This window comes from Candoia aspera, chromosome 6, assembly GCF_035149785.1.
Source record: "Candoia aspera isolate rCanAsp1 chromosome 6, rCanAsp1.hap2, whole genome shotgun sequence".
Taxonomy (NCBI): Eukaryota; Metazoa; Chordata; class Lepidosauria; order Squamata; family Boidae; genus Candoia; species Candoia aspera.
Genome location: NC_086158.1, coordinates 62,409,170 through 62,432,985, shown reverse-complemented (window position 1 = coordinate 62,432,985; position 23,816 = coordinate 62,409,170). Strand labels below are relative to the sequence as shown.

Sequence of the window (23,816 nt, the reverse complement as noted above, 5' to 3'; positions counted from 1 at the left end):
CGAGCAAGCTTTCAAAGGTCCCTAATAAAAATTGATCTTCCCTGCTTTTGCGGCGCCTAGAAAATAGGCTTGTTGAGAGCCTGTAATATTGGGAGCAGGTTTCCCCCCTGAAATGACAGATGAAGTCATAAACAAGTTTGATCTCCGAATCAAGCTTCGATAAATATTAAACACAGTCTCCCCCCTCCGCTCCCCCCTTTCCCACGTGTGGATTATGATATATGGAGCGTCCAAACTTTAAAATAAGGAAATACCAGAGAAAATGATCTCAATAAATTTTCTAAGTATAAACGTTGATTATGTTTCGATTTTCATTCAAGAGGCTATGCTGGCTGGGTTTTTTCCCCCCTTTCTTTCTTTTTTGTGCCAATGACATCTCACCATAGGCTTCGGCAGTGGGGGTGGGGGTGGGGGAAGCGGAGAAGGCCCCCTCGCTTTGAAAAAAGAGTCCTCGCGGTGTACAATTTATGTAATCTGTGCCTGGAAAATGAATTGTGTAATTTATTGGAAAACAGAAAAGTCAGGCAGATTGGATCAGCATAGCCTATCCGAAGCCCCCTATCCATCAAGTTCCAATTAACAACCTAACCAGAGAGCTTTAATGTGTTTCCAATCTAGTGGCCTGATAGACTCATCAATTCCTCAGGGAGAAATTAAGAAAATCGACCGCCCCTTGGCGTCGTAGTGTCATTCCTTTCTGCAACTATATGTCAAATTAAAAACACAATTAAAATTTAAACTGTTTCAATCAGAGGGTGCCCTGCAACCTATGTTTCACTTAATAGAACTTTGATGAAAATCTGATGCTTCCACTCCATCATGAAAGCCGCTCCAGTTTAGGAAAGCCAGAGATCCTTTGGATTTATTTTAAGTAGGAGAGTTGAACAGAGACCAGGTGGCCACCAAACCTGAGAAATGAAGCCAGGGGAGAGGGCGACCCGCTCAAAGGGAATCCCTTCAGGGCCTCGGCCTTCTCACCTTCAACCCTCAGCAGCCTCCTGATCACTGTGAATTTGTTAGGATCAGCAGCTCCACAATAGCCTAACTTACTACCAATGCTTTAGCTTGAGCTGATAACCAGCAGCCTTCCTTGGACTACAACTCCCATCCCTATCTCTGCTGCCTAATGGAAGTGGGAATCCAACAACATCTGGAGAACATAGTTCCGCCCCCTCATACACACAACCCTTAGCCTGCATGAAAACCTGGTTCCTCTGCAATCCTTGTGGAATAGCTCTGGGACAAAGGAGGGGCACAAACAGAATATAATGCAGGTTTACACAGGAATCGGTCCCCTGAATTTAGAGAGAATTGCATTGTTAGTTATATTCAGTGCATCTTTCATAAACCAGGCCCTGAATTTGCCTTCTAGGTATAGAAAGAAAGGTGTGGGGGGGGGGGGGGTTGCCTCCTCTTCAATCACTCTGTGATTAAAGTGGGCTAAGAGAAACTAATCCTGTGTTAAGCCATCTCAGATTCCGGGAAGCTCTTTAGAATTACGCGATCTTGTGGATTTTTTTCATTTTTTGGGAAAACAGTCCTTCGGCGTTTGGGGCCCCTTCTACTGAAGGACGCCCTCGATTCCCCACCCCCAAACTGACTGCCCTTCTGATCCGGGCGAATGATCAGCCGCTCGAGAAGGTTCGCCGAGGCGGCGCGCGGAATGAGACTTCGCGCGTCTCCCCTTCCTCAGAGGGTTCTCCCGGAGCAGCCGTTCATCTGAATTAAATAGCAGACGTGTCGCCTACGGAGGGAGGGGGTGTATTTTGAAAGCTTCCCCGGAAGCAAGGGAAGAGCCCCCATCATTCGCAACAACGCCCTCAGCACTTAAACCTTTCCACCGGTCACCGCTTCTACTCAAATCCTATTAACATTCACTTTCTAAGATCCATAATTAACGGGCCCATCGATTAATAGCCCCTATTTTCAGATTCATCCCAAAGAAGCCCTTTTCCCCTTCCATCCTCCCTTTACCCCACTGCCCCGCTTTAATCGCAATGAAGGTGAAGTAACCGAAAGAGAAATCTGAGCGGATTCTTCGGCGGCTTAAAGGCGAACCGCTCCAGGCCGACCGAAGCAAACTGGCCCTGGGCCGGCAAAGGGGAAGCAAGCAACAGCGACTGAAGGAGACCCTTTTCCATTTGCCTCCCTTTAGCTTTCCCAAAGGATCCTGAGAGCTGGCAAGGCATGTGGAGGCCACCACGTTGGGGAGGCTGGCCTAAGGCCACTTGGGTATGTAGCGGCAAAGGAGAGAAATCCCTCCGCGTCTTAATAACGTGCATTTCCAGGTGGGATCTGCCCAGGGTGTTATTAGCCGGATTTTTATTTGGATTAAGAGCTAGAGGGATGCCGAGAAATGCAGCGGGACGAAAGGTCCCTGATCCTCTACCCTTGTAGCTTTTGGGCCAAATTAGCGACATTCAGCTGAGGCTGAATCCACCAGCCGGTCTGAAACGAAGCCAGAAAGTAGAATAACCTAAAAGAACAGACTGTGACACTTCCTTGATGTGGTAAGAAGCTGGAATGCTCTGCAGCTAGAAAACTACCACATGAGGAAGGTCACGTTGAACCCCTTCCCTTCTGCTAGCCTTTTCTTCTTGTTAGAATTAGAAATGTGTCCCTCCCATCCACATCAAGTGGTACCCTCTATTCAGCCATATTCAGTCCTTTCCATTGAGTTCAACTACATTTGAAGTTTTGGGCTCTGTGAGAAACACTGGCAGCATACATCCAAGTGCTCACCAAGTGCTCAACCATACACCATGGTTTATGAAGCATATTCTGAACTAGGCCATTACGTTAAGACATCCTATGCTTTGTGTGGATTGGCTTTGTATGTGTGTGCTATGTGAATATAACTACTGGGGCTTGCTAACCCTAGTTCATGCTTAGAAATTTTTGATGGTCAGGCTGTATGTAACTAATTGTGGTAGCTGACAGCTGCAGTGTGTGAGGCATGAATGCAAGATGGAAATAAAATTGAGGTGAGGGAGGGAGGTATTGTCCCCCTCCCCCTGTTAACATAAAGTATGTTAACCCTACTTCAGGGCATACCTGTTGTAGCTTCCCATTTCAAAAATGACAGAAAACCATGTCCCCACTTTTTGACAACTGGTATCAGCTGTGGTTCTAGAGGCTACAAAGGATTGCTTCAATGTTTCAAACTCACATTCGTAGCCATCTATGCAATCCAGACAACCTTTGGTTAATCAGGTCCATTTACTCCAGGAAATGCTCTCTAGTAGGCACCAGGCTAGAAATGGGGAGACTGTCAGTTCTGATGCAAATACCACAGTGTCATAAGACACTGGGTGATAATGGCACTATTCTCAATCTCAGTATCTCCTGCCTCCTGAGGATGTTGTAAGGATTGGATGAGAGTACTTAAATATGCTTTCTTAAACTCCTGAACAAAGTAGGATATAATGCCATAATTGTGTGCACGCGCATGTGTGTGTGTATAGTGAATATATGTTTATATATGCATTACATGGATACATATACTCTGTGTATGTGTGCACACACACACACACACACACACTTGTATATTTGGGCAGATGACTTGCAGGAAGGCTGATTGGCCCTACCAGAGGTGGCTGCCTTAGTCAGCAAAGTTTGAGTGGTATAAAAAGATAGTTGTTGAAAACTGCTACATTTTTATTGCTAGATTTGGGGTAGAGACCCAGTTTGGTGTAGCAGTTAAGGCACCAGGCTAGAAACCAGGAAACTGTGAGTTCTAGTCCTGCCTTAGGCACAAAGCCAGCTGGGTGACCTTGGGCCAATCACTCTCTCTCAGCCCTAGGAAGGAGGCAATAGCAAGCTACTTCCGAAATTGTTGCCAAAAAAACTGCAGGGACTTGCCCAGGCAGTCACGGTGGGCCCGGACTAACTTGAAGGCACTCTCTTTTCTCCTTTTCTAGGGTCCATATTACTTTGATCAGGCTAGCAAGCTTTCCAGAGCTGTCCTAGGTTCTCCCTCCCTCCCAGTTTCTGGAAACAGTGAAATGTCTCTGAAGTCACACTTTGCATGCTGCCATGGGAACAGCCATTAATAGACCTATCCTCTTTGAATTACTCCAAACCTTTCTGCAGTTGTTGCTTAAGAACTAATGATAGCCGTGGATACTGAATTATGGTGATACAGGCCACAGTTAAAGCTAAACTCTTGCACTCACTGAAATGGAAGGAAGTGGTATGGAATTCAGTGGGATTTTGCTTGACTGGATGTGTATTGCTTGCATTCTGAGGCTGCACCTCCAGATCCACTTAATATAAGTCACATCAAGCACAGTGGAATTTACTTTGGAGTTAACTGGCTTCTCCAACCTAATGCCCCTTCAAAAACCTTGGGGCAACTGGCAATCTATCTAGGAATTATGGAATCTGAGGGCCCCAGGCTGAGGAAGGATCAAATGAAAAGTTGCTTTGGTCTCTCTTCCTCAACCTATTTAGGGAGTAATTATTCATTTTAGCAAATCCTTCCCCATTGGGTGCCTTCCAGATGTGTTGGACTACAACTCTTAGCATCTGTGGCATGAACTGACTAGCCACAATGAAGCTAGTGCAGCCCAACACATCTAGAGGGATGAAAAAACTGAGGGAGGAATAAGGCAGCCAAAGGACCTCAGGTTCAGGCAGTGGCCTTCCAGGGAAGATGAGAAAGGAACCTCTTCAAAATCTTGAAGAGCCACTGACAGAGTGGGAGACAGCTTCTTATGCCCATTATCACCCTACTCATAACACTACAGTTCTTCTACCACTGAATAAATCCACAATCTCTTAACATTTCTGACAATACCAGCACTGATTGTATGGGACTTCATTTTGAATAAACAAATCCTCCAAGGGGAGAACATGCACTGCTCTAGTCCCTTGGAGTACAAGATGTCTCTTCTGTAGTTTTGCTTAGAAATTAAAAGAACAGTCCGAAGGACTGACGAGGAGAAATGATGTGGCTTCCCTTTCCCTCATGCAGGCATTTTCTCAGAACAAACCACAACTGACTTCCATGGGATGTTTCCATCTTCTAGCATCACCTGGGCATTATTGAGATGATGCAAAGCCTGTTTTTATTAATGTGAGCACAACGATGGTTGGTTTGAAATGAAACCTTGCCTCAAAGGTATGCATCCATGTACACACACAAATGACTCATATTCATTTTCTACAAATGGAAAACAATGGTATCTCTCAAAACGGGCCAAACCACATGACTATTTTGGCTCAGGAGAGAGGTGGCATGGGGAATTGATGATGCCAATACTATGCAGTTAAATTCTCATTGGAGAGAAAGTAAAAGTGATGGCCCCTTTTTTCCCCACCTAATTTTAGGGTGTTTTGTTATTAAAAAGTGAAAAGTAATCAGCAGGGACTTGTATGAGGCATTTTCTACTGGAATCATACTGGAAGAGTCTTAAGTCTTGGGCACTTGAAAATAATTATACATGCAGATAGGTGTGAAACTGGATTCCAAGTGTGGCTATGAAAGGGCTCCAAAACCATGCTTTGAAGCACTGCAGTACAGCTGAGCTTTCCTTAAAGCATCTTCTAGCATCAGCCAGGCATTGCCACTTCTCACTACTGTGATATCAGCACACCAACAGCTGGATGGATCTAGAAGATGCTACACATCACATGTGGGGTTCTTTCTTTGCTCCCATTACTTGCATTACCAAGACATCCTTTTTCAGTGTCAGCTATGACCTTGCATTTCTAAGTGCAGTGCGCTCATTGTATTGCTGGGCTTTGACCACAAGAGGTTCATTAACCTGAGCAGCTTCAATGTCACCAGAGTACTTCCATGAACATGGGGAAAATGGAGCTCAGCCCTTAATCAGGAGCTCTCCAGATAGTTTAGGATAGTGATGCCCCATATTCCAAACCATACAGCCAGACTGACCATCTGAGAGTTCCAACACATCCAGAAGGCACTCAGGTGAGGAAGACTGTTGTTGACCGATAGGCACTTGAAGGAAAGCAACCTTGTTTCCTCTTTGGGGGGACAAAAGAACTGTGCCATTTCTCTGACCTGGAAGATTTGCACAGTGATGTCCTGCAAATACAAAGAACCCAGAATGTAGTTCTGTATTTGCAAGGTTTGTTAAACCATGGCTCACAAACCATAGCTCATGTGAACCTAACATAACACATGATACTTTAATAGGGTGCCCTGGTCCACACATCACACTAGACCATATATGCTGGATTCCAGTGAACCATAAAATAGTTACCACATTTTAGCCTAGGGTATTCTGTGTGTCATGAAAACCCAGTAAATTAGTGGAAGTGTTATTGTTTTTTTCCCCTCTTCCCCCTCCCTCCCTCCCTCCCTTCCGTAATCCCCCAGAGTCACAGTGTTTGAATAGGGCAGCCACATAAATTTTTTAAATAAATAAAATTATTTAAAAACCAGTGTTTCTCCAGTAAAGAACAGCTCAGATGCTCATGGTGGGACCACAGCCATTATTGTTTTATTTGTTTTAGCTTAGTATCTTGTGCAAATACAGCCACTGTCAATCCTATTTTCATCCCCTCCCAAAAATTTTAGGGCAGCACTGTGGACCCTTCCTCACTTTATTTTTCCAGGCAGCCAGGATGTGACTGTTTTAATAACATCTAATGAGCTACAGGACTGAATGGTGATCCGCACATGGATTGTCCTGGCCCAGGGCAACCTGTGGCTAGGCCAGAGCAACCATGGTGTAATGCTACTTTGCTTTCAATTCCAGGCCACACCACAGTTCTTGATAACTCTCGCTGCATGTAATAACCTTGTACATTAGGAGAAGTACGTCTGCTCAACTTCTTTTTCTGGTTGAGCCAGTTTTTTCCATCTACAGAGAGTGTTGTCTTATTCTGATTTAAATTATGAGGAAGGATTTTTCTACATATGCAATCAAGAATATTATAGACAACAAATCAATTCACTTCTACCACCTTTTAATAACTGACAAAGGGCAAAGATGTCCTGTGGTCAACCAAAAACCAAGCACAAGGACAGTAGTGAAAGGATGCTGAAGGCTTTGTATTAGTTCGGGTTGACCTCACCTACTGTATATCCTTTCTAAACGCACCAGACTAAACTACCAATGGAAACCAAGCCCCCTCCCCACCTTTAGATTCCTCTGTCTCAAGTTCAGCTGGCACAGATGTTGCTCAGCTACAAATTCTGCCACTCTAAGATGCAGAAGCTGTTGTTCAAGAACATCTGGGGTGGGGGGGCAGAGGTTTTCCACTTCTAATTGTGTTGAAGAGTGAATATCGACACCTGCAGACTATACTGTTGAAATCCCCTCTTCCACACAAGAAGTAAAAAGTGAAGGCATGGTCATCTTTTGCTCTGGAATAGCCTCGATTCAGAGCTGTGAGAATGACTGGAAGATCTGTTTGCCTCATATACATGCAAGGTTGTCCAGCTGATATGCTACACATTATTATAGTCCTCTTTTAATTGAAAAAGCAGTTTGGTTTGGTTTGGTTTGGTTTTCTAAAACGCTAATTTATACAACATTTAAAATTCTCAATACTTTTCAAGGAGGGAATTGGATCCTCCAACGGGAAGCCATTGGCCCATGGAGATCATCAGGGTCCTATTTTGGGATTGACTGACAATCTCTTTGAACTGCTGCAAGCTTAAACACACTTTTCGGATTTATTTCCAAATAAATATGCCTGTGTGGATTGCCCTGTCAGCCAGGGTATTTAAACAGGCATGACATGGATAGCATAGCATACAGAGATGTTCTGAAATGGTTTAAGTTCAAGTCGATTTAATGTCCTGATTATTGTGACCTCATTCTTATAGTGTGTGTTTGTGGAGGCAAACCTTTGTGTATATCTATAAACAGGGACTCTGCTTAATGCAGATGGTCTCTAGCCATATTTCTTAGCTTACTCCCATGTATATTTATTTGTTGCTGAGGGTAAGCAAGGCTTATTCTCAGAGTTCGTAGCATTTTGCCTAGATCTATGGTGTAAGCGCTGCTTAATACCCTGATACATACATCTCTTAAATATGTGCACATAAAGCACAAGTTCAGGCCAAAAAAGGGAGAGCGACGCGGTAGTGCTGATCTCGGCAGGTGTTGAGTCCAGCCTGCCTCGTCCTCAAAGGCAGGCCCATTGATTCCAATGCAGTGGAGCAATTAGCTAATGTTAGGCTTGACTGAAGGCTGGAAGAAGTGCACAGTATTGACTCCCACATACTGTATCGTCAGCCAGCCCTGCTGCATTGGTGGTGGTGGGGGCTTGCTGGACTTATTTTGCCCAGGTTCTGCCCTCCCCGCGCCAGTCCTTCAACCAGAAAGCGCCCTCGATGCCCTGGATCTGCCCGCTTCTCCCAAGGATTCTTCTTGCGCCTCCAGCGACAACTTGATGCAAAGCCAAACATCAGCAGGTGAACAGTTTCCCCTCCTGAGTGCGAGTGCGGGTTGTCGCTTGCTCATATGAGCCCATTAAAGGTATTGGCATCATCTCCGACCCCCCCCCCCCCGGTAAACTTGGAACGAGTTGAAATCTTCCCCTAACTTTTCACCCTCCAGATGATGGAGAAGAGAGCCGGTTTTCGAGCTGACAGCTACTTGCACTGAGGTTGAATTCGGTGGGACTTAATTTTGAGGATGCACAACCCGCGATGGGAAGGCCCTGTTCCTCTCTGGGCTGAGGTTCCGCGTTGAGCCGTGGCTTACTGAATAAACCACGGTTTGCTGAGCTGGGTTCACCACTCCCGCCAGGCCTAAGCAAACCGTGTGGGCTTGGCCCGAGGTGGGAGCGCTTCAACCCCAGCCCGTATCTCCCCGCCGTATCTCCCGAGTGCCCCCCAACCCAGGCGGGGGCACCTTCTTGCCCGGGATTATTTGCCTCCCTTCCCAGCCTACCAAGGTCGTCAGCGCTGGCGAAAAGAGCGCCGAGGAACAATAGCTTCATTTGAGACGATATTTTACAGACGTTTGGCGATCAATACGAGCTGCTGTATTATGCCGAGCCAATCTGTTAATACTCTTAATGGGCTTCTCGTTCCTTTTGCACACTCTGCGCTACGTCGATAGAGCAAAGTGATTATGAAAGAGACACTTGCAGAAGAGGCGGGGCGGCGCGTCTGGGAGGGGAGAGCGGAGGAGCCCATCCCTGGGTTGAATCCCCCGAGGAATCATCCTTCCCGTCCCCTCCCCGCCCCGCGACCTCGGGGTTTGCCTGCGCTCCCTTGGCCAACTTTTTTTTCCCTTGGAGTTCTCCGTCTTTATTCTCCTGGCGTAATTTTTCCGCCCTTCCCATATTGGCCGGAACTTGAAAAGCCAAGAAGATACAAATAAAAATGCTGTAATGAAATCAAAGCCACCCGAGGCACGACCTCTTCTCCCCTCCCGGAGCAAACGAGATGCTTCAAACAAGTACCAACCTCTTCAATTGCTGCTGCTGCTGCTGCTACAACGGAGCGACGCCCGCTTGTGCCTCGCCTCGCCTCGCGGCCTCTGCTCTGTGTTCTAATCTCCGCTGCGAAGGCTCTTCCCTCGCCAGCTCGGATGGCCGGGGAAGTTTTATAACTTGGCGCTGCTGTTTGCTAAACACAGCAATTCTCTATTTACGCCTAAATAAAAGAAATACATGTGTGTTGCAAATACAAACACCAAGCGAGGTCTGTTCGCTCCCGCATCGGAGAAAGGAGAGGGAGGCGGCAAGAGAGAGGGGCCGAGTGGAGCAGGGGAGGGTGAAAAATGGTATCTCTCTCTTGCAGAGATTTGTCATTTCAGCAATAAACAGAAGTGGCGGAGGAATGGCTGCAGGTTAAGAAAAGCCTTTGAATTGAGACCAAACAGCCTTGTGTTGGTGGTTTCCAAGATACTGTTTTGAACCATTTCTGAGGGTACAGTTCACTGGAATGACCACTTCCAATGATGATGTTGATGATGATGATGATGATGATAATAATAATAATAATAATAATCTCAGTTTAAAGGAGGGGCTGTTTTTAGTAGGTGTTTTGTATGTTAAATTTTTCTGGGCACTTTCATGATTTCTTGTGTCCTGGACAAGATGGACAAAAATATTAGTTTAGCTGGACCAAGAGTTTCCTTTTCTTTCTTTGATTTATATGATCATCCAACTAGCCAAAGCATTGGTTAGAAGCATAAAAACAAAATACAACAAACATCTAGAACAGAAAAATAGAGTAACTGGATAGCCAAGGCCAACCATTGCATATTCCATTCAAGATCTTTCAGTTCTGGACAGCTTCATCCCATGCTCTGGCCCAATGCCTGGGGGAAAGAATCAGAATTTCAGAACCTTGTAGAAGATCAACAGGGTTGGGATCAGCCAAATCTTGGAGCGGTGGGCGGTGGGGGGAATGTTATTCCACGAGGCAGGCACTGGGACAGAGAAGGCATGCCTCTTGAGCCCCACCAGGTGTCACATATATTCACTTTTCAAGATGGCCCCTTCTGCTGGGTCTGGTGGGATGGGCAGACATAACTGAACACAGGTTACAAATAAACCAGCCCATGAACCATGGAGGGCTTCCTAGGTGGTGACTAGAACCTTGAATTGCACCCAGAAGCCTATAGGGAGCCAGGGAAGCTCACAAAACAGTGGTGGTACATGAGCGAACAAAGGGATATGCCTTGTGTGCTGCATTCTGGATCAAATGCAGCTTCCAGGTGGTTTTCAAGGGCAGCCCCATGTAGAGCGCATTGTCATAGCCCAAATGAGAGGTCACCAAGCCGTGAGTGACTACAAACAGGCTCTCCCCATCCAGGAAAAGGCACAATTGGTGTGGAAGATAGATTTATGCAAAGGTCCTCCTGGTCACAGCTGCCATTTGTTCTTCCATTCTGATTCAGCAATTTGGATTCACACATCATACCAAGCCATGACTTATTATATAAGCCACATTTGGCTGGATTCTCATTCTACACGAAACCAACTTCTTAAACCACAGTGGCTGAATTCCCCTACTGCTCTATACCACAGCTTTTCTGTGACTTAGCACAATGTGAGAACCCAGCCAACATTCAGACTCAGGTTAACCAATCCTACTGCAGTGTTCACCTTTCCTCTAAAAAGAAAAGGTCAGTAAAATTTCCTGTATAAGAGTGCTTCTGAGAATATTCTGGCTTCCACAGGTGAGCACCACGCACTCCACGCCAGCACAAATATGCATAGAAAAGGCTCTTTTGTGCAAGAAGTAACTTTTTGCCCTTTCTGTCAAAGAAGAATCACTCGCCACATAAAGTCCGAGAGACCTCGCCTAGACCGAGCACCAATTGGACTCAACATGATCCATCCTAAAAAAATATACCCCACAAAGTGCTATTCATTCACAGATGCATCTCAGCAGAATTTGGAGCGATTGCGCTTGGGGTCCATTTCTAAGGACAGGCCAGAGGAAGGGGAGAATCGCGAAATTTGGGGCATTTCAGAGCGAAGCGAAATGCAACGCTGAAAGACTGCCAAGGGTTGTCCCACAGCCTCTTCAGAGCTGTGGGGTTCGCTGTGTGGTGGATTGTAAAGTCCGGGGGGCGGGGTGAGGCGGGGAGAGAGGAAGACTGGAGGAAGGCGGAGCACGGCTCGTTGGCTATTATCTCTGCAAGAACTCCCCGTAGTTTAGCACAACCTGAGCAAAAGTTTTCCTACCAAAGCAGGACTAATCTACCAAGTTTAAGGAAATTAAGAGGAGGGGGAAGTAGAAGGAGGAGCAGGCAAGTTCCTTCATGCTCAGGTGCCCGAAAAGCCAACTGCTCTCGCCCCCCAATAATCTAAACGCTGGGAGAAGTTCTCGATAGTCCCCGTGTTGAAATTTTAGTCCACCCCGACGCTTGGGGGAAAGTTTGTAGCCGACAGCAGCGGCAGCAGGTGGAACATATAAAAGCAAGATAAAGAAGATGGGGTACAAGTTGCACAACAAGCTGTGCTCGCATCCAACTGGTCCTTTCTCGACTGAGTAAGGGCAGAGTGAGCCAGGAACCGTTTTTGAAGGCACTAACCACAAATAGAGAAGTTATTTTTCCCTGCGTTTGATAACATTGCGACCTGGTACTAGCCAATAGAAGGGGGCTATTTGCTATTGCAACAGGCTATTTTAATGGATTGCTCGTGGCTTGGCCCAAAGTTAGTAATGCAAACAGCCAAAAGGCATCCCCATGTTTGTAGGCGACACAAGGAAGATCGTATTTTGACTCCGAATTTCTGTTTATTTTCCATTTATCACGCAGGCCAAGAGGTTTCAATTCCAAACGAAAGGAAAATAAATTGTTATCTTTTTCATTTTCTTTCTTTTTAATGAAACCTTGCCTCAACTGTATACATACATATATACACGAAAATTATTCATGCCAGTTTTCTATAAACGGAAAACGATATTATCTCTCAAAGCGGGCCAAAAAGGAATTGTACTAATTAGCACACGCCCTGAACCAGTTCAGTTCGAAAGAGGCATGGCGGGGGATCGCCAATGTCAACCCTATGCCATTAGGGGTTTTTTGCAGAGAACATGATATGCCCCTCTTTTCCAGTGACGGGGCGTTCTGAGTTCATTAAAAAGCGAATCTGAAGGATTTGTATGAGGCGAGGCGTACCCTACCTCGGTCAAGCAGGAAGAGCCTGCTTTGCGCGCTTAAAAACATTCAGGCACACCAACGGGAGTGAAATTGGGTTTCAAATGTGGCTATGAAAGAGCTCCTACCCACGGGGACTCGTGGCTTTGGGACGCTACGCCTGAGCGGATCCTCAGCCAAACTGAAGTCTGCAGGTGCTTTTGGCCCTGCTCCCTCGGCACGCTCCTGCCAAAGCGCCAAGCCACACCTGCGCGGCTCTGCCAAGGAGCTACTGAGCCGATCCTCGCTGGAAGGGTCTCGGCCAATCGGAGACCGGCGACGGAATTTTCTCGGGGTTCGGGGTTCTGAGTTCGAATGCTGAGCCGGGGGAAGGAAAGCCGCCCGCGTTCCACCGGGTGCACAATACAGAGTCCACTCCCCTCCGCAGAATGGCTACAAATCAATTCCCCCTCCCCCCCGCCGCCTTTCTCTGTCTCTTATCTGTGACGCGTGAAAGGTTTTAACTCCTTGTTCTCTGTGAATGATGTAATCGCTCATCTAACCACCACTAACCGCTGGAGTGGGAAAAAGGGCTTTCTTTCTCAAGGAACCCGCAATAGAGAGCCTTGATGCTGCAACAATCTCCCCCTCTCTATTTTTAAAGGAGCACTTTCCTCTGCAGAATAAGAAGCCCTTCCAGCATCACCACCGCTCTGTTCCAACGAGTGGGCGGCTATATGAAATCTATTATTATTATTATTATTATTATTATTATTATTATTATTATTATTATTATTATTATTATTATTTCTGGAACGGAAACTTCTGATAATCGGTTTGATCGAAGTTTCCTGATTCCATTTCTTGCGTAGGATGGATTCGGAGACCAGAGAGTCTTGGCCTGGACGTTTAGGCAGTTTTCCCTGGCAGGCGTAGAGAGAGAGGTCTTACTCTTGGTTTTTGAATGGATTAACTGGAACAGAAACATTTACCTGAGACTAATGCAGGGTAAGTGCTAAGATCAGACGGCTCTCCACGAACGTGCAGGGCCAGAAAATGCTTACAGGTCCCGGCAAAAGTCTGGTCAGGTCTACGGAGGTAGGAAAAAATGCTTCAGCAAAAGCCTTCGCTGCGCTGGCAAACCTTGCCGCTGTTTCCTTTTTAAGAGAACAAAGGCTCCTCTGTCTCTGGCGGTTCACCGAGGCCCTCGGAGCCCGTGGGCGGGTTTGTGTGTCCCGCCACATTCAACACACCTGTTCTCTCCGATTTCCCTGCCTCCCATTAACAACCTTTACACACACATACACCCACCACACACCCACCAGGGGCTTCATACTTAACGAACAGGTCTTCTTTATTTGCTCCCCCTTTCAACCAAGACATTGATTTATAACAATTTTAATCATTGTTTTAAAAATAGGAATGATCTCTGCTAGAGTGGCGGGCGGGGCAGGCATAGCAGAAGCCAGGGACAGACAACAGGTGAGAAAGACACGGGCGGGGAAAGTAGAGATCGCCACTCAGGCTAAAAGCCACGCACTCCTTGAAACTGACAAGAAAACTGTACAAAGTAGCAAATAAATTACAATTCGCCAGAACAGACTGATTGTCCATCACTTAAAGCGCCCGACATCCCCGACTTCTTTCGAAGTTTGGAGTCTCGCAGCGACTGCGCTTAGTCCTTCCCCTTTGCACTGTCTCCTCTCTTTATTTTGTGCACTTCCCCCCCCCCCTCACGAAGATCATACAAAGCAAAATAAACGGTACCTTTCCTCTCCTCTCCTACACTACCCACCCACACCCCTCAACCCATCCCACAGTGCTTTCAGAATTGTTCAGTATTGCACAGGTCAAGGAGCTTTAATCCGATGAGCTTTCTGAACAAGGAGAAGAAGAAGAGGAAGGTAGGTAAAAGAATTAGTCTCTCAGCAATGTCTTTGGAGAGGGAGGGAGGGAGGGAGGGAGGGAGGGAGGGAAGGAAGGACAGGACCCATCCGGAATCAAATAAAATAAATTGAATAAATAATAAGGTTAAAAGTGTGCATTGTGAATCTCTGAAACAGTAAAGCTTCCTTCCACCCTGGAGGTTGCCCAGAATTTGGAGGCTGGGAGTGCTTTCGTACAACCGTTCCTTTCGAATCCCACCCGATCCCTAAGGGCGAGGGCCGGGGGGGGGGGGAGGGATTCCCATGAACCAGGTTCCCCCTTCTCCACTGCTTTCAAGGGACATTTGGCACCATCTGGAGAAAAGGGCAACTCTCTTTCCCCTCTTCCCCCTCCCCTTCCCCCGCGCTTCCTATTGCCCTTTCCGCACCCTCGCCTCAATTTAACAAAAAGCTACCGTGAAATTAGACTTCTAAACACACAAAGGACAGCCCCCGCTCCCCTGTCACCCCCCTTTCTATGGAGCCCAGATTCTGGTTCCTGCTGGTTCTTCCTTCTTTTGCTTTTCTTTTCAAAATGTTCTGGTTCTTCTTAACGTTTGCCTCCTTTCAAAGGGTAAGAACGGAGGAAGAAGCTGGCTCTCCGTTCGGCCTGGGCGTCCTTGCAAGAGTCGCTGCCGCCTCCCAGTTGCTCTTGGTGGGGGAGCCGAACCGTGCGCCTGGAAAGGAGGCCTGGCTGGCTGCGCCACAACGGAGGACGGCTCTTTCCTCTCCTAGGGTCGCTCAGCCCCGTTTCTTCTGTCCGCCCGTCTGTCCATCCATCCATCCATCCATCCTTCCCTTTCCTGCCTCTCTCCCCCCACCCCCGGCCTCTCTGGCTCTCACTCCCTCCCTCGGCCTCCCCAAAGGGTCCAGGCCCCGAGGAGTTCTGCGCAGTTCTCAGACGGGCCGCAGAAGCGGCACCGAGGTGACCACTGGGTGCGAGTAGTAGACCGGGTGGGGAAAGGTGAGCAAGGGCTGGCTGACCGGCGCACTGGCCGCCCCCGCTGCCCCCGCCGGGCCCCCGCCCCCGTCGGCCCCGGCGCTCTCATGGTAGAGAATGGGCACCCGAACGATGCGCTGGGCGGCGGCGTGGCTCAGGTTGGCCGCCTCCAGCTCGGCCGCCAGCTGCCGCTTCCACTTGTTGCGCCGGTTCTGGAACCAGATCTTGACCTGCGTCTCGGTCAGGTGGAGCGAAGCGGCCAACCCGGCCCGCTCGGAGCTGCTCAAGTAGCGCTTCAAGTCGAAGGTGGATTCCAGCTGGAAGACCTGGCTGCGCGAGAAAACGGTGCGCGTCTTCTTCTTGCGGCAGGGCGGCTTCTTCTCCGGGCTGCCCGCCTCCGGCTCGCGCTTGGGCCAGTCCTCGGCGCCGCTCTCCTCCTTCTTGGCCTCCTCCGAGTCGCTCTCCTCCAGGATGATCTCGTCGGGACTCTTGGAGTCCAGCGCCTTCTCGGCCTTCAGCGACGGCTCCTCCGGGGAATCCCTGTCTGTGCCTCCAGAGGCCGGCGAGGAATCTCGGAGCAGGCATTTCTCCACCGAAGCTGGAGGAAGCAAACCGCACAAAAGGCAGAGTCAAGCGCCCAGCCTCACAACGGGCTCCCAGACCCCCGCCTTGGCTCCCATGCCCTGGCCCTAAACCGGTGTCCTGGAGCCGCTTGGCACTCCAAGTGCCCAAAGACACTTGGGAGAGAGAGTGCACCGGCTGGCATCCAGGGGGAATCGAGTTCCCTCTCCCACACGAAACGCCCCTCATCTACTTCTCCCGCCACTTCTTCAAGGTTCTAGTGGCACATAGAGAACACAGAAGGTCGTGACTGAGTTTTCTGGATTATAGTCCAGTCCATGCAAGGATTCCCCCAACCTTCCTCGCCCTCCAAGGAGATTGCAACCACGGGCACGTTTGCTTGGGGAGTAAGCCGCACCGCAGACGACACTAAAGCCTCCTAGCTTACTCAGTCCTATAGCCTAAAACTCGGGAGCGAGCGAGTCCCGAATGATTTTTGAGCAACTTATTTCATGTAATTGAGTTTAGGATTGCAGCAGTAGATGGAAAAGCCCAGTTTAAGAATGCGATCCTAAATGCCCGGATTCTGAATATCCAAAATCAGCGCTTCCCTTCCCCAAAATACGTTGGCATTTCGGAAAGGGATTTATTCAGCAACCGTTTTTGGCACGCTCCCTTCAAATCGCGATTATTTTGACGAGATTTACTTCTAAATGAGTATGGAAGAAGGAATCCGCCAAGCTACCAGCTTAGAAGGCATCAGGGATTCCTCTTAATAAACTTAATGGAAACCAGGCTTTCCAGGGTGACCCTCAAATTAACGAAGCAGTAATAGAAACAGAGAGAAATTAATCCCTTTTAGTTGATCCTCCCCCTTCTTTCCCTCCCACCCTGGCCGTTCTCTGGGCCAGCACCCAGAAGCCAGAAGTGTAAGAAGAGACCTTTCCCTTCCCAGCTGACCCGAGAAAGCCCCACTGGCCAAGGGAAGTTAGGATTCGCCCCATTTAAAGTGGGGGGTGGGGAGCAGAAGACCCTCCGGAGGAACCTTGTTGATTCAAGGCAAAAGTTGGCTTGGGCTTGGGCTTCCTCAGGAACAGCCCTCCGATTCCCCGGCTCGTTGGAAGGGTGGAAAGACGCGGGACGACGTTCGCCAGTACCTTCCGGCCTAGGCAGGTGCCCTCCCGCGGAAGTCAAGCTGTACGGATACCACCAGGCAGGGGACCGCTCCAAGTAGTGGGCAGGCAGGGCAAACCTCTGAGCCGGGATCTCGAAGCGTGGGAAGGCGAGGTCCCCCATCTGCGAGAGGGCGAAGCCGGCCCCCTCCAAAGCCCCCTTGGAGGCCGGAGGGAACAGCGCCCGCGTCTGCTTGGAAGGCGCCTTGGGGTGATCCCCATTGAGCAAGTTCTTGATGGAGAAAGGCGACTCCTTGGGCGGCGCTACCGACGGCGCTGCTGGCGGCTGCGCCTGGCTGCCGGGGGCGTCCTGGCTGGTCTCCGGCATTTTTCTTCCTTGCCTTGGCCCCCTTTCGGGACAGCGTTCACACTGCGCTTGGGAGTTGCTCCGAATTGGCCGATGGCATCAGGGAAGGAAGGAAGGAAGGAAGGAAGGAAGGAAGGAAGGAAGGAAGGAAGGAGCCCAGCCCGACCTCACCCGGTCCCCCGACACTCTACACGGCAAGCAGCAAGGGCGGCCGCCTCTGCCGCCGCCGCCGCCACAACCGCTGCTGCGGTGGTTTCTCCTGCGTCAATCCGGCGCCAAATGCTAATGCTGAAATCCAAATGTCATCCCAAGTTAACTGTTGGGAGTACGCGGAGATTGGGCGCGCAGAATGGCAAGCGGCAGCGGGCAGGGCAGGGCAGGGCAGGGCGGCGGCTGGGCCCCAGGACTCCCCCGGTCCCTCTAGGCAGGGCAGAGAAGAGTGAGCTAGTCAGCCAGCGGGAGAGGAGGCGAGAGGCAGACGCCCCCCATTTGCCCAGGCACACTCTGTCTCACGCACACGCGTCCCCCCCCCCCCCGGCGATCCACGCCCCCCTTCGATTTGGTCCTTTGCCTCCAGGCTAGGAGAGCTCGCCTCTTATTGGCTTTAGATAGTCCAATTAGGCAGCAAATGAGGAGCGGGCTATTAGCACAAAAGGATATTGGCTCAAGCGAAGCGGCGCTCCAAGAACAAGGAGGGGAACAGCTCGGATCCCACAAAGCATCAGCCTCCCCCGCAATATCTCCCTCCCTCTATATCTCAGCCACAGACCCCCACCCCACCCCTCCCCAGCTTTTTCGGTCCCCACAAACTCTCGCGCTCCGCAGCAGAGAGAGAAAAAGAAAGAGAAAAGCGGGTAGCGCGGGCTTAGCCAACCTGCCCCTTCTCAGAAGCGAGGAAGCGCTGAGCTGCCCTGCCTTGGGTTCCTTGAAGAGCCCCGTTGCCTTTTCTCGGAAGAAGCTGGGACTCGTCCGTGTCTCTGAGAGCGACGCAGTCCTTGAAGGGCTTCCGAAAAAAAAGGGGGGGGGGCGCAACTCGGTGACGAAAGTCGCTGGAGTTTTTGTCCAGCCGGCGCGGAAGCTCCGAATTCAAACCCGGCACCCGCCGGTCCCGTGCCTCTTTCCCGGCCTGGCTTGCTTGGCGCAACTGGAGGGGGAAAGAGCCCGGCGGGGTGCGATCTTCCCCAAAGATTCCTTGATGCGAATTCATAGAGAGCGCGTCGAAGCGGTCTATGGAGCTGGAGTTTTCCCCGAGAGACAGACGTGGGCGAGACCAGGATCCAGAGCAATCCAGACTCCATCCAGACCCTGTTCGTCGCCAGACCAAACGGCACCAACGCTTGGGACCGAAGAGAGAGAGAAAGCACGCCTCAGACTCCAAAGCCGCTTTTGCGGGCGATCCTAATGTATCTGGGATTGAACGTCAGTCTCGGCAGGAAGACCCTCGGTGGGAAGGGAAGACTGGCATCACAACACTCCGGAACCTGGCTGAAGATCTTGCATCCATTTAAAACTCAGATCTCGATCGTTGTGGGAATTGTTTTTCTCTCTCCTTTTCTCACAATTTTGGGGAAAGAGCCAAGTTTGGTTCCTAAATTCAGACCTTTCAAAAGCCCCCACTCCTTACCTCTTAGCTTAGGGACCTCCAAAACGTCTCGTTTAAAAAGGTGTTATCATCAACATCGTCATTACAACAGAAACTCCGGTTATGGCCACGGCACAAGCTCACTTTCACCAACCTCACTCATTTATCTTGAACACGAGTTTTGCAGATTTGGGGGTTATTCCTTCTCCCAGAAATTTTTGGGAGAAATGTAAAGGATTGATTATGCAGAGAACTGAGCAAAAACAAATCGGGGGTGGGGGTGGGATTTCCTTGTGCTTAAAAATAAAGCCATTCTCCTTAAAAATTCCAGCACACATCTAATTTCTTAAACAGTTTGGAATGTTTTGTTCTCAAGAGTTAAGTTAAATCAAGTGGTTGGTAGGAAGCTGATACTTAGCATCTGAATCAACGCACTTAATTTCCCACCTTCCTTTCTTGCTTTATATATTTATAATTATATTTATATTTTCCATATGGAAGGGCCTTCTCAGTAGTGGCTCCCTCCTTTTGGAACATCATTCTCCCAGATAGAAGATTGGCCTCCTCTTGCTTCAGAGTCAGTCAAGTGGCTGGTATCAATGTGTTTGTTGCCGTGTGTGTGTGTGTGTGTGTGTGTGTGTGTGTGTGTGTGAGAGAGAGAGAGAGAGAGAGAGAGAGAGAGAGAGAGAGAGAGAGAGAGAGAGTTGGGCAGCCTTATAAATCTATTAAATAAATAAATAAATAAATAGGTTCCCAGGAGACCCTTGTAACCTGTCCTTCACCGTTCCAAACACAGAAAGCTTGGTCACGTTTTTTGTGTATCTGCCCTTACGTAAACTTCTGCTCCGGTCCAGATAATGATAATGGTGATAATGATAACATCACCAGCAACAAAAACAGTAATAAAGAGAACCACATTGTCATCTTGAAAAAAAAGAAATGTTAAATGACTGTATATCCCACCACCCCATCCCCAACTCTCCCCAGAATAAGGGAGGTTTAAAGTAAGCTTTCAAAGCCAAGAAAGAGAAATAAGGCTGGATGAGAGAAACAGTTTATTGGTGCTTCAGTTTCTTCCAAAAATTAAGTGTGGTCTTCACAACTTTAGATGCCTTGAGACTGAAAATGGGACATCCATAGGTCCCACTTTTAACTTTCCCTGATAGGAAAGAGTTAGGCAGAATGAAACAGGAAGGAGAAGGAGGAGGAGGAGTTTGTTGGTTCTTTATTTATTTTATATTTATTTATTTATCAAATTTTATCAAATTTTATAACCACCCATCTCCCTCCCAAGGAGGGACTCTGGGTGGTTTACAATAAAATAAAATACTTTATTTGTATGGATAATTCTTGTAAAATTGCACTGATGGATGGTGCTGAATAAGAAATAAACGCATTAACAAGAAGAGATCCCTGTGTGAGCCCTCACTGAGGAAATGGCTGTTTTCTATAGCTTAGGAGATGCAAACCAAATTGAGGCATTCTGTCTTCCTTTAACAGACATCTTTCCAGATAGGAAATATGACTTTTTCCCCTTTTCAGATAGATCACCAATGTAACCTTGGGCTGACAAAATTTGATCCCTGCCCTCCTCTCCATGTGGGACATTCCTCATGAATAAAGTCACCGTGGATTGGATTCACTATGTCAAAGATTGTACCAATAGCTTGCAGCCTAATGCCCCCTTCCCTAAGATGAAGCCCTCTCAAAATACGTAGGGCTTGCTTCAGAACCCTGTGTAGGGTCATACCGTTCACCATGTTTGGCACGTATTGTTTTTGAATGGCATTTCCAGCACTTCGTGGAGCTCCTGTGTGGGATGGGGAATTTATTATTTAAGGCTGTCTCCCAGCGCGTGGGTCCACTCCCTCTGTAAAACTAAAGTACACAGCGCCCTCTGTTGATCTTTCCTTTGATTAAAATAGCTGCCGCTGTATGCATCTGTTTCAAAATAGATTGAGACAAACTGCTGAACGGGAAGAAACTACCATCAAGATCCACAACGAAGATCCTAAAGATAAGCGTGAAATTGTGTATGTCTGTGTATGGGTATGTGTGAAGTCAAAATGTTTTTGGGAACAGGGGGTTGCTTAGTTTGGTCCAAGCAAAAATCAAGCACACTGTATTAAAATCCATAGCTAGATAATACTTTCTTAGGACCAACCAAAATTTCACAACATTTTTGGATGTGGGATTTTTCAACCCACGGGTCAACCTAGCAACCACTGTTTTTTATGTACCTTAAGAATAGCAACTTTTTCTTCCAGGTTTAGGCCATAACCCCTTTGCTAGATTTTAACATGCAAGATGTTTCTTAGTTGTGAATGAAGCAGTGTGTACCAGTCCATAGTTTTTGCCACAATAAAGCATTTAATGGATTCTGCTGTTATAGAAAACCTAAATAATGTAATCCCCTGACAATCGGCTCACTATCAAGCCTTAACGAGGTCAATGAGTCTTATTTCCAAAGCAGTGCATGTAAATTTGCAGCTATAGCATACAATCCTAGGTGTATCTACTCAGAAGCAGGTCCTTTTCAGTTATTCCATGGTCAGGATGTTTTATAGAACAATAAAAGAGCAGAAATGGCCTTCCTCTATCTAGTTCCTCTCAGGTTCGTTGGACTTCCATCATACCTGGGGAATGGAAGTCCAATATTTTGTTTGGTGATTGGGAAAGCTCGAGTCAATCTTGTACAGTATGGTTCTTGGTTTTCCAACAGTCACCACTTATTACTGTTTCAAAGGAAATCAAGCTATCTGAGAGCCTTGTGTCCGATTAGAAGGAAGAAAGTGGTCCCTCCTTCAGGCCCAGGAGATGAGCATCTTTATGGAATGTTTATGGCTGAATGGAGCGGGTAGTGGTCCATGAGTGTTTTTATTTCCAGGATTTCTGAAGAACTAGTGACAGCTCTTGAGCTGCAATCCTGGACCCAGGAACAGAATATTACACTATTTGCTGCAATGGGGCTGAAGCTTTCCTATTGCGGTAAAAACATTTAGAGCATGTTGCCTTGTTTTCATTTTTTGAGCAAATGCCATACAACCTGTGATGACACAACAACGTTGAAGGTGGGAAAAGGGAGATTAGTTTTGCCTTTGTGATTGACTACCTCATTTTATCTCAAACCCAATATGAATTTCTCCTAGTGTTTTCTTTGCTGGGGAGGGGGAGTGTGGGAAGAGAAAAAGAAGCATTATGATTGTGATTCATTTCCATTCATTTCTAATGTAACTATGAAAATGGCCATTAACTAACCAAATAATATGCACCACACACCTTTCCTTTTTTTGCCTTTTTCTATGTCCCCCACACCTCCACCCCACTCCAAAAAGGTTATTCTGGATTACCCTCCCTTGTTCTGGACTACAACTCCCACCATATCCAGATCTCCTGGAACCTAAGTCTCAAAGAGAATCTGTTTCTCTGAGTTAGGTCCGTAGCAAAATCAAATGGTTATTCATAGCTTTAATCAATCAATCTACTAATTCAGTATGCATGTAGATAAAAATGAGGTCTGTAGCAGGTGGCAGCACCTGGCTGCTCTCTAAAGGTAAGCAGGTTCAGACCTGGTTAATGCTTGACTGAGAGACCTCTATAAAAACCCAAGGTTGTACATTAGACGAGGAAGTAAAAAAATAATAAAATCCCCCAAGAAGGAACTTTATTTATTTAAAACATTTCTGTACCATTCCCCATTAAAAGAAACCTCAAAGTGGTTTTTAATTACTATATGAGTAATTAAACTATATGGGTAAGTAGTTCTATATATGTCCATGTGGCCACCAAAAATTGAACTGAATTTGGACTGTGAGGGAGTCTTTACTTTTTTAAGAACACTAGTTTGGTCCACAAAAAACATTAACTGAAATAAGGGAAGAGAAAACAAGTTTTCTATTCCATTCTCCTCCATGCAACTATCTGTCTTCCTAAAAAGCCCCCTATAGAGTCAGGAGACTCTTCTGAACAGTATGAGAAGAGTCAAGGAGAACTTCTGGTGGAGAGAAGAATCTCACAAAATTAACTTTGAATATCAAGATAACCACATTTAGGGAAATTAATGGAAATAAATCCTCTCCATCTTCCAAGGATGCCCTTGTAACATTCAACTTGCAGAACCTTCTCCATCCAAGAGGACTTTTTGAGGTGCAGAAAAGATGCAAAACTTTTTTTCCCATGAAATACCTTAAGGAAACTGCTGGGCCCCCAGTACTGCACTGAGGAGTGGCAGGGTGCCTACTGACGTATTTCATGGTACCTACCAAATTCCCTGCCTCACCAACTTTTTCAATTCAGATTTTTCTAAATTAAAGAAAATGAATGGAAAGTTAGCATTGCTGCAATCAAAGCACCAGCCTCAAGCACAACTTGAAATTTTAACAATAACTCTGGGCCCCACAACCTCTCCCAAAATACTTTTAGAAAATAACATTGTGGGTGGCTGCAGCCCAGTATTTTGCTTATCTTCTTGTGATTGGCTACATTCCCCATAATAGTGTGAAAATGCAGGTAAGTTCTCAGAACTTCAAATGTGCCTGGTCTGGAATGATCTGGGATCCCTGTGCTATTCCAGCCAATATTTCTGAAGCAGGAGGTTCAGTATATCTTCTTTTGCCTTTGGATGATGTATCCTATTGTCATAACAGAGAAAATTTTGTAAGAAAGGTGAGTACAGATTTTAATAGGATGGTTAGGATAGACATACATCTTTTTAGTTAGCCTATGCAAATTTATCATATAAATCCTATGTTGTTACCAAGGTTTACCCCAAGGAAAGTATATATAAGACTAAAGATATC

At 47.3% G+C, this 23,816-nt stretch overlaps 1 protein-coding gene across 1 annotated transcript; it reads right to left on the bottom strand.

Annotated features, from left to right (window-relative positions):
* Window positions 1-15,352: 15,352 nt before the first annotated feature.
* HMX3 (H6 family homeobox 3) lies at window positions 15,353-17,456 on the bottom strand. The gene is made up of 2 exons (XM_063307818.1): window positions 17,114-17,456; window positions 15,353-15,993 (listed from the first exon to the last, which is right to left on the bottom strand). The coding sequence occupies exons 1-2, from the start codon at window positions 17,454-17,456 to the stop codon at window positions 15,353-15,355; spliced, it is 984 nt and encodes a 327-aa protein (XP_063163888.1).
* Window positions 17,457-23,816: the final 6,360 nt, after the last annotated feature.